This window comes from Scylla paramamosain, chromosome 27, assembly GCF_035594125.1.
Source record: "Scylla paramamosain isolate STU-SP2022 chromosome 27, ASM3559412v1, whole genome shotgun sequence".
NCBI classification, from domain to species: Eukaryota; Metazoa; Arthropoda; class Malacostraca; order Decapoda; family Portunidae; genus Scylla; species Scylla paramamosain.
The window spans coordinates 938,141-949,464 of NC_087177.1; the positions used below are offsets into that span (position 1 = coordinate 938,141).

Genomic DNA, 11,324 nt, shown 5'->3' on the forward strand with positions numbered 1-11,324 from the left:
CTTACTTATTTAATCATTTATTTATTTGTTTATTTATGTATATATGTATGTGTTTATTTTCCTTCTTCATATATTTTCTAGCGAAAACCAATTGTTGTTTGTAAACATTCGTCAGCGGCACAAGATGGGCTTGATGGGTGTGCTAAGCTTTATATTCGTGCATCCAGACAGGCATGGAGATTATGCAACGAGAGAGAGAGAAAACAAACGTTTATGCAACTTATTAATTTGTTTTTACGCATGACCCTGACAACTGAGGCAAGCACAGATTGTCCACCTACAGGAAGCCATTGACGGCCATCAGGTTTATTCAAATCATGAGTGATTCCAGTGAATACAATTTCTTCATGTATACACCGTTGTACGTAAGCTCAGTATGTAGTTGACATGACAACTGACAAGCCTTTCAAACAACATAACCTAACCTTACACCTTTACATCTGTACAGCTTTCCAAAACTGCCACGCCTTCCCAGCAAGTCTAAATTATATCCCAAGAGAGTTTTCTTAAATTGATTTCACAGTTAGCGTGTGCTGTCTTTCACTCAACAATAACCAAACAGGATATCAGCGTCATACTTGAGAACCTCCGTCACATGTCGTGGCATTAGAAAGCCTGGTGGGAAAAGACCCAACTGCCACTCACGGTAAAGGACATAGAGAAGAAAATATGGCACAGAAAGGGGAGGTAACAACATCAATTTTATTTTATTAGGACAACAGCCTGATAGTGCTCTGTGTGTGTGTGTGTGTGTGTGTGTGTACACACACACACACACACTTTCTGGTTGGCTTACTAATTATTCACCTTTTAATTTAAGTTCAGTCTCACCAACTCAAGAGTCGCAGGGCAAGTGATACTAAAAACGCACCAAGAAACCGAAGATTGAAGACTTTCCCCTCGTAGCTGCGTGACACAGCGAGTAGTAGATGCACCTGCCTCCTCTTTACTGACTAAGAACTGGAAAGGCAGGTCGAAACAGACCGCTGAAAAGGCCAGTCAAAAGCACACTACGATAATCCAGAGCGTAAAAAAAAAAAACGAGCAAAAAAAGTTGAATGAGTGAGCAGGAGTGAGCCACTCAAGCTCCGCCCATCGACCCACAACAACCGCCAGCCCTGCCGGATGAGGAACGCCCGCACCTGTTCACTCCCAGCAGCTGAGGTGTGCACAACACCTCGCGCTGAGGTCCACATCACTTCACTCCTTCACAGCCACGCTCATCTCCTACACCAGGAAATATAGATCACTGGCGGTAAGTTACTTAATATTTGAGTGGGATTTCCACTCGCACTATTTCTCCAAAGAAAATGCTTATATGGATCTTTTAAATTCCTATATTATGTAAATGCTGTATAACCACTGGTAAAAGGATAAGCCTATTCAAGAACTGGCATCTTTGATTTGAAACCACCTAAATTACAATATTTCAATATATATATATATATTTTTCTAATTTATTTACTTATAATTTTGCTGATAGCATCAAAATTTAGTTTAAGGTCGAAATTTTTATGTGTATTCTCTCAGCAAAGACAGTTACCATTTCACCTCTGTAACACGAAAATAACTACAGCTTTGGTAAACATCACTGAGGAGACGGAGTGAGCGGCACATGACTTGTTCTTCTTTCAAATAAAAGCTCCGAACCACTGTCATTGCACCGCAAAGGATTACATGATAATTCTGGGTGAGAGTCTCCAGTAATACTTTGACAAATTAAAAACTTTAAACATCTTAACACACACACACACACACACACACACACACACACACACACACACACACACACTTGTCTCATCATCTACTTCAGGCAATGTGAAAACATCAACAAAAGTGTCATTCACGCACTAGTTCAACAAAATCTTGCGGTGTAAGACAACGTGGCGTGTCACGGGAGATTTCACGCATAATACGGGATTTTGCTGGACAATACTAGTGCGTTTACGGTACTGTGAAGGTGGTGGTGGAGGTGGTGGATGCGCAACTAACAGGGGTGTTTTGAATGTGGTACGCTGTGTCTTCGTCCTCTACGTCGTCTGTATCTTGCTGCCGAAAAATAACACGGAAAATTTATACGAACACTTTACTAGATTGAATACATGCAAGAAATGTACTATGTTTCACTTTCTCTTCAACTAAAGTTGTTCTTGCAGTTGTTGATAAATTAGTTGAGCTTTCTCCTTGATTCGAGCAAAAAAAATATGGTGCTAGGCGATTTGTGAAGAGGTGCGTTTCGTAAGGAGGAGCTCGGTGAGTGCTTCTCAGATTACAATATTTCACGGTCGGTGACTCATGCCTTTTCCTTTCATCTATTTATGTACACGGGGTGGCACAGACAAAACACCACGCACTCATACACACATCATTCACATTATAGCCCAGTCGGCTCCTGGTGGAAAGGGATAGTTTCGTGACCACATTACTACTCACCACTACATTCAGTTTCTTATTCGCAGAAAAGCGAAGGAGAATGACTTAGCAATGAACATTTCCCACCTTGTTCGCTAGATGGAGCCTGGTTTAAATCTGATTCGTTCGTAACAGCAAAACCAACAATATCTGGAGTTTGTCTCAACATAAGTTTTTTGCTTGACAAAGAGTTCCGGAGCACATCGTCCTCACCTTTCCTTGACCACAAAGAAACATAATATAGGAGAGAGAGAGAGAGAGAGAGAGAGAGAGAGAGAGAGAGAGAGAGAGAGAGAGAGAGAGAGAGAGAGAGAGAGAGAGAGAGAGAGAAAATGAACCCTCTCAGCACCACAGAATTAAATTAACTTTGTTCTGTACAGTATATCATGAGAGAGAGAGAGAGAGAGAGAGAGAGAGAGAGAGAGAGAGAGAGAGAGAGAGAGAGAGAGAGAGAGAGAGAGAGAGAGAGAGAGAGAGAGAGAGAAATGAACCCTCTCAGCACCACAGAATTAAATTAACTTTATTCTGTACAGTATATCATGAAAGGATCATATTAAGTCTAGGATTACATTTTTCATACTCAGGGTTAAAAAATATCCCAAGTTACTTATCTACTACAATCATGTCTTTATTTATTCCACTCTGGCTTGCAATAAATTATTTTATGAAGTTTGAGAATTGTGTAATGCTGAATGGGTTAATTTTATTTTCAAGCTTCATAAAGTGTGTGAATTATAATTAGTAAAAAAAAAAAAGAGGATTATATATATATATATATATATATATATATATGTGTGTGTGTGTGTGTGTGTGTGTGTGTGTGTGTGTGTGTGTGTGTGTGTGTGAGAGAGAGAGGCAGTGGCCAAAGGCAAGAAAAATGCCCACTGAGGTGCCAGTCCTTAAAGAGCCAAATGGTTTATCGAGAACTGGAGGACAAGTGAACGTGATGGTCATGAAAATCTGTGATCACCGCAAGTCTTAAAGATGGCGCGACGATCCACTCACCGTCATTCAACAGACGCCCAACTCAGCAGGACATAAACAACTCACGCGGAGAAGCCTTAGCCTTATGTTGTTCAGTGCCTCACAATTTTGCTCACTTCCCTCATCAGTCTATCCAGCACAATCTTCTAGACAACTATCCTCTCATCTTTAATAACACTCAACTGTCCTCGTTCTCTCTATATACATTGGACATACACACTTAACTGTCGCCCACTAAAAATTTCATTGGAAAATCTCACGTCTCTTCTCTTGCTAAAGCAGCTTCCATAAAGTTAGGTGTTCTGTGTCTCTTCCAACAATATTTTTTTCTTCTCCTAGGTACTACCTCTATGCAGGAACATTATCGGTCCACGTAAGGGGCACTGCTTCCATCCATTATTGGAAGGTTGAACTCATACCCCTCTCAAAGAAGGTGGAGTCAAAAGATTTTCTTCTTGTCGATTCCTCTCTTCTTACAATGTTCTCAGTTTCTTTCTGACTGCCGCAATGTTGCATCTCTTACTATCTCCTTCCATTATTTACTTGGCTACTGCTAAAATCTATCTGTGCTGTATACCTCTCACCTAACTCCTCTGACTATAAGAAATTCCTTGACTACTTAACTTCCAAAACGGAGCACATTCTGACTCTCTTCTCTTTTGAAGAGATCTCCATTCTTGGAGACTTTCAGAGGCTTTCCTCTCCTTTCACTGACCATCCTGGTGAACTAGCCTTCAACTTTGCTATCCTCCACGACCTAGAGCAATTGGTGCAACACCCTACTCGTATTCCTGACCGTCTTAGAGATACGCCCAACATTCTTGACCTTTTCCTGATTTCTAATCCTTCTGCTTATGCTGTCATCCTCTCTTCTCCGTAAGGCTCCTCCGATCACATTCTCATATCTGTATTTTGTCCTATCGCTCCAATATCTCCTCAAGATCCCCCTAAGCGAAGGTGCCTCTGGCGTTTTGCCTCTGCTAGTTGGGGGGACCTGAGTAGGTATTTTGCTGATTTTCCTTGGAATGACTACTGCTTCCGTGTCAGAGACCCGTCTTTATGTGCTGAGCACATAACAGAGGTGTTAGTGTCTGGCATGGAGGCGTACATTCCTCACTCTTTTTCTCGACCTAAACCTTGTAAACCTTGGTTTAACACAGCTTGTTCTCGTGCTATACTTGATAGAGAGGTGGCCCACAAAAGGTACTTAAGCCTTCCATCACCAGAATCTCATGCACTTTATATTTCTGCCCAGAACCATGCCAAGTCTGTTCTCCAACTAGCCTTCATTAATAGAAAGTGTCAAAATCTTTCAAAATCTAACTTCCCTCGTGACTTCTGGCATATAGCCAAAAATATCTCCAATAACTTTGCTTCTTCTTCTTTCCCTCCTTTATTTCAGTCAGATGGCACCACTGCTATCACATCTATCTCTAAAGCTGAACTCTTCGCTCAAACCTTTGCTAAAAACTCTACCTTGGACGATTCAGGGCTTGTTCCTCCCTCTCCTCCACCCTCTGACTACTTCATGCTACCTATTAAAATTCTTCGCAGTAATGTTTTCCATGTCCTCGCTGGCCTAAACCCTCGGAGGGCTTATGGACCTGATGGGGTCCCTCCTATTGTTCTCCAAAACTGTGCCTCCGTACTTGCACCTTGCCTAGTCAAACTCTTTCACCTCTGTCTGTCAACACCCACCTTTCCTTCTTGCTGGAAGTTTGCCTACATTCAGCTGTCTCCGCCAGTTTTTCTCTCCCCCCCCAGCTGCTAACTCTGTACAAGGGCCTTATCCGTCCATGTATGGAGTATTCTTCACATGTCTGTGGGAGTTCCACTCATACCGCTCTTTTAGACAGGGTGGAATCAAAAGCTTTTCATCTAATCAACTCCTCTCCTCTAACTGACTGTCTTCAGCCTCTCTCTCATCGCTGCAATGTTGCTGTCTTCTACCGTTATTTTCATGCTGGCTACTCTTCTGATCTTGTTAATTGCATGCCTCCCCTCCTCCCGCGACCTCGCTGCACAAGACTTTCTTCTTTCTCTCACCCTTATTCTGTCCGTCTCTCTAATGCAAGAGTTAACCAGTATTCTCAGTCATTCATCCCTTTCTCTAGTAAACTCTGGAACTCCCTGTCTGCTTCTGTATTTCCACCTTCCTATGACTTGAATTCCTTCATGAGGGAGCTTTCAAGACACTTATCCTTCAATTTTTGACTACCGGTTTGGACCCTTTTCTGGGACTGGCATCTCAGTGGGCTTTTCTTTTTTTTTTTAATTGGATCTTTGTTGCCCTTGGTCAGTGTCCCTCCTACATAAAAAAAAAAAAAAATTGTTAACCGCACGCCTCTCAACTTTCCGCGGCCTCGCTGCACAATGCTTTCTAATTATTCTCACCTCTGTTCTGTCTATCCACTTAATGTATCTCTTACTGGTAAACTTCGGAACTCTTCCTCTTTCTGTATTTCCTCCTGCCTACAATCTGATCTGTTTTAAATTGTATCAAGACATCTCAGAAAACTAAATTGGTTGACTCTCAGCTCTACAATTATTTATTTATTTTTTTTTTCAGAAGCGGCAATGTAAGGAGACTTCATTATTTTTTTTGTCCTTAGTCGGTCTCAGATATACACATATATATATATATATATATGTATATATATATATATATATAGAGAGAGAGAGAGAGAGAGAGAGAGAGAGAGAGAGAGAGAGAGAGAGAGAGAGAGAGAGAGAGAGAGAGAGAGAGAGAGAGAGAGAGAGAGAGAGAGAGAGATATCAAGCCCCGGGGCTTTTTTCTCACACTGTCGCCGTCGTTAGTGTTTCACAGAGAAGCAGAAAAAATATCCATAATAATAGTCATAATGAAAACTGCACACACACACACACACACACACACACACACACACACACACACACACATTATTAGTTCCACCACACGAGTTACATGAGTCATCACTTTCTGGAAGAAGACGTTTTTTTCCAGTTTGTTTTATGTATGTATCTTTTTTCCAGCTGTGAAAGTAAAAGAAAATTGTGACACAAAAATACATGACTGCTTGAATTACAACACACTTTCTTTCCAGGCCTCGTCAAGCTGCTTTCCAAACGTGGGTGTATTTTTTCCGTCCACTCGTGTTCATCAGTGATTAGCTGCTGCTTACTCCAGTCCTTCTTGTCGAGCCCCAAACACAAGATGCAGCCTCACGCCCCCGCCCCTCACCCGGGGAACGGTGAGTCATGCATACAAATCATCTTGACACCTGATATTCCTTGATAATCACCTACAAACCTGCAATAGCTGCTGATTACCGTCATGAACTGCTAATACTGAGGCCATCTCAGCGTAAGCTACGACAGACATTCGTATTCTTAACCTCTGAGTTCTCAGTAATTCTTGTTGAAGAATTCTTGTTGAAAGCCAACACATCATCTTGAAAACACCCTTCAAAATCTAGCAGCTTTCACTAGAGCATATTAAAAGCACTGGAGAAAACGTGGAAACGCTTTATGATAAGATCCAAGGCGTGTTGTTCCATGATGGGCCACGGAAGATTTAGGGATTATTAACCATCTAAATATCTGACAGATCCTCTTGAAAACCTGAAGACGACGGGCAAATGGGTGGCAATGATGATAACAATAAGTTATATGTTTGGCGACTTGACGGTGGCACGGCAGCTGAATCCCGATCCCCGCATGAACTCCTGGTTCCTTATGTCCTCACCGATCCCCACTATCTTGGCGTCCTTCCTGTTCGTGGCTGGTGTCACCTGGTGGGGACCACAGTACATGAGAGACAGGAAGCCTGTCTCTGGACTCCGACCTTACATGATGGCCTACAACGCCATCCAGGTCGTCTTCTCTGGCTGGCTCTTCTGGGAGGTAATATTTTTCACGTTTTTCGTTTTATCAAAGTTTATAGGAAAGTTTATCATCCTGCCACCAGCAACAGTAGCACTTCTGCTAGACAAAGTTGTAATTCTCCATTAAGAAGGAATTATACATGCACGTATGAATAGTTTCCTCTTTGCCGGACAATATGACACACTAGACTGATCCTTGAGTATTTTCATTGGCGGTGCACACAGGCGGGCATGGGCGGCTGGTTCGGGAGTTACTCGTTCGTGTGTCAGAAGTGCGACTACTCGGGCAACCCGCAGGCGATGAGGGTGAGTGTTGACTAGACGAGTCACCACATTATACTTAGTATTCATATTTATCCATATGAATATCAGTTATATACATTTTCCTTTCACTGAAAAGTATTACTGTCAACACTGCAGGACCAACTTTCGCTTGACATTAAATCTCGAAACAGATGTTACGAGTCGGCTACTGGTACCTGCTTTCCAAGTTTGTGGACTTCATTGACACGGTGAGCAAAGCTTCGACCTTCCCTTTTTTCTGTGTGATAAGCATCATTCGTGAAAATATAACAGTAGAGATTTTCCGCTTTCCACTAATTGAGAGAAAGAGAGAGAGAGAGAGAGAGAGAGAGAGAGAGAGAGAGAGAGATTACGACTCTGTGAAAACGTTTTGAGGAAACACGCAGAGATTATTGAAACAATGCTCACTAACGTCTCGTGACTTGCAGATCTTCTTCATTATGAACAAGAAGAACGAACATGTTTCTCTCCTGCACGTCTGCCACCACTCACTGATGCCTGTCTGTATGTGGTACGGCGTGAGGCATCATTCTGGTATGTGTGTTTGAGCACGTCAGACACTGCATGAACTGTACTTTTCATGTATTTATTTTTCCCATATATATATATATATATATATATATATATATATATATATATATATATATATATATATATATATATATATATATATATATATATATATATATACGAGGTGTGTCATTAACGTTCCAGGACTGGTGCCACACAAGTTTTATTTCACATCCAGGCTACAAACTATAGGTTATCTCCTTCGAAGTAATCCCCCTGGCACCGCATGCACTTGTCCATCCTTCTCTGCCAGGCTTGCATGCACTGCTGGAAGGATTCTTGCGGGATGCTCCTCAGCTCCGTCGTCACGGCCTTTTTGATGTCGTCCGCATCATCAAAACGGGTCCCCTTCATGACCTCCTTGAGCTTGGGGAAGAGGAAGAAGTCGCACGGAGCGAGGTCAGGTGAGTAGGGCGGTTGCTCCAGCACGGCGATGTTCTTCTTGGCCAAGAACTCTCTGATGCTCAGGGCATTGTGAGCAGGCGCATTGTCGTGGTGAAGCAGCCACGAGTTGCCCTGCCACAACTCCCGCCTCTTCTCGCGCACTGCACGAAGCAGACGCCGCAGTACTTCTTTGTACACATGTTGGTTGACTGTCTGGCCCTGTGGCAAGAACTCGCAGTGGACGATGCCCCTCACATCGAAGAAAGCGATCAACATGACCTTGAAGCTGGACCTGGACTGCCTTGCTTTCTTCGGCCGTGGCGACGCCGGACTCTTCCATTGAAGGCTCTGGCGTTTGGTCTCCGGGTCGTACTCAAATACCCAGGACTCATCGCCGGTGATGACTCTCCTGAGCAAGTCTGGTTCAGTTTCCAGACGCTCGAGGATGTCCTGACACACCTGCATGCGTCGTCCCTTCTGGTCATCGTTCAGGAGTCTCGGCACCATCTTCGCACAGACTTTCCGCATGCCCAGATCTTCAGTGATAATCTTCCACACGCTGTTGTGGTTCATGCCAAGCTCATCTGCGATCTTTCGAACAGTCAACCGACGATCGTCACGCACCATCTGCTTGACACGCTCAACATTGGCCTCATTCCTGCTCGTTGAGGGTCTTCCACTCCTGGGGTCATCTTCCACGTCCTCCCGGCCCTCTTTGAACCTCTTGCACCACTCAAAAACACGTGAGCGTGACATTGTCTCATCCCCATACACTTTTTGCAGCATACCCAGTGCTTCTGACGGCGTTTTCCCCAACTGCACCAAAAACTTCAAGTTTGTTCGCTGTTCAGCGCTCATTGTTAAACGACCTGCAACAGAGGACATGATTTTAAAAGCACGTAAGAAAAAGATTAGTGACTGTAGAGGGTTGGGAGCGCAGTTGTATACTCCAGAAGGATTACTTTGAAGGGGAAATATGGTGGTTTGTGGCTTGGGTTTGAAATTCATCTTTTAGGACACCAGTCCTGGAACTTTAATGACACACCTCGTATATATATATATATATATATACATATATATATATATATATATATATATATATATATATATATATATATATATATATATATATATATATATATATATATATATATATTTTTTTTTTTTTTTTTTTTTCTTTTTTTTCTTTTTTTTTTTTTATCTATTTATTTTTTCTCTCTCCAGGAGGACACACAACTCTCTTAATACTTCTGAACTCGTTCGTGCACACCGTCATGTACCTGTATTACCTGCTGGCGGCCATGGGGCCACGTGTGCGGCCCTTCCTGTGGTGGAAGAAGTACCTCACCACCCTCCAGATAGTTCAGTTCCTTACGGTTATGGTGCAGAACGCGATGGTGAGTACACGTTTACATGGTACAACATTGCAAGATTATTTTCACAAGCGAGAAGTCAAGTTATTATAGGAGCGGTATTGCATAAACTGACGCCATTGTGACACCCAAAATGAACCGCGTTTCCAACAGGTGTTCTTCGTGGAGTGTGCAGTGCCGTCAGTTCTGCTGATATGGGTCAACAGCATGGCTGTTCTCTTCCTGATTCTCTTCACTGACTTTTATATCAAAGCATACCGCAGGACAAGCAAAAATCAGGTAAGTCTCTAGAGTTCTAGTTTCAATACAGCTCTATGCAGTGAACACAATACAAACTAATGAAATTTAAACACTCAATAAATAATCAGAAATATGTATACTAATAATTTAAATGTCAATAGGTGGTGACGTCGAGCCGAGAATCCTCCAGCAGGCTGAGTCTTCAGACGGATACCACGACTAAGATCATGACGGACCTGTACCGGGCAGAGCTAGTGCGGGCGCGAACGCGGATTTGATGTCAACCTCAAAAGCCAGCGCCTCATCCCTGGGAAAGGGTTCGATTCCTGTGAGCGTGGAGCAAAAGTTATGCATGTGGCAGTGAGGTAGTTTGCTCACGATTCGCCGTACCTTTCCTTAATGGCAACTCGGTGGGCATAAAGTTTCAAGTGTCCCTTCTCGGGAATGTTTCAGGAAAAGTTCTTATTATATACAAACTAATGTTATTACTATAGTTTCCATGGAGGACTCGCGGTCAGTGTGAACAGATTTTCCGCTCTTAAATAATGTGTGTCACGCCTTCCCTTCTGAGCGGCTCCTCGAGGCGTAGAGGTGGTGACTCAGTGTTCAATTGTTGCATCATGTAACTGTTGGTCCACTTTGTATGTCACAGAAGGAGTACTGTTCAACGTTTTATAGTAAATAAAGTTTATTGTTATGAAAATTGTATTACTGAGACTAAACCATATTTTTTACATTTTCATACCTCTCCCCCCACCTCTCTCTCTCTCTCTCTCTCTCTCTGAATGTTGTAATAATAGGACACACACACACACACACACACACACACACACACACCCTATAAATCTGTCTATCTATCATCTGTATCACTGGAATGAAGTCTACAAGCCGATTCCTGTGCCTGCATATGTTCAACCACTCCAAGTGTCATGAAATTATGCCATTAATATAAAAAGAAAGAAAAAAAAAATCCTTGTCTCCTTATTTAACACACAAATGGGTTCAGCATTTCCTCCTCACCTCGCGGCCTGTGTCTCTGTGCCTGTGTTTGCTATAAAGCTCGCCTAAATTCCCTACAATTTCCATCGACCACTTCGCAGTCCACAACACTCCAGAAGCCTCATCCCTACACTCCCAGATCTCCCTCTACTCTCATCATTCCCCTTTAGTCTTTCCTTGTAAGCCATGAATATCC

At 42.7% G+C, this 11,324-nt stretch overlaps 1 protein-coding gene across 2 annotated transcripts; it reads left to right on the forward strand.

Annotated features, from left to right (window-relative positions):
* The first annotated feature begins 991 nt into the window (after positions 1 to 991).
* On the forward strand, positions 992 to 10,832 carry LOC135113999 (very long chain fatty acid elongase AAEL008004-like). Of its 2 annotated transcripts, none has more exons than XM_064029594.1 (9): positions 992 to 1,255; positions 6,480 to 6,626; positions 6,983 to 7,278; positions 7,485 to 7,565; positions 7,715 to 7,771; positions 7,991 to 8,096; positions 9,741 to 9,913; positions 10,043 to 10,168; positions 10,291 to 10,832. In XM_064029594.1, exons 2-9 carry the CDS (start codon positions 6,590 to 6,592, stop codon positions 10,405 to 10,407), a joined length of 993 nt encoding a protein of 330 aa, XP_063885664.1. In that variant the 5' UTR covers positions 992 to 1,255; positions 6,480 to 6,589; the 3' UTR covers positions 10,408 to 10,832. The 2 variants fall into 2 exon arrangements, with proteins under 2 accessions (XP_063885664.1, XP_063885663.1); XM_064029593.1 differs by lacking the exon at positions 992 to 1,255 and adding an exon at positions 1,582 to 1,690.
* Positions 10,833 to 11,324: the final 492 nt, after the last annotated feature.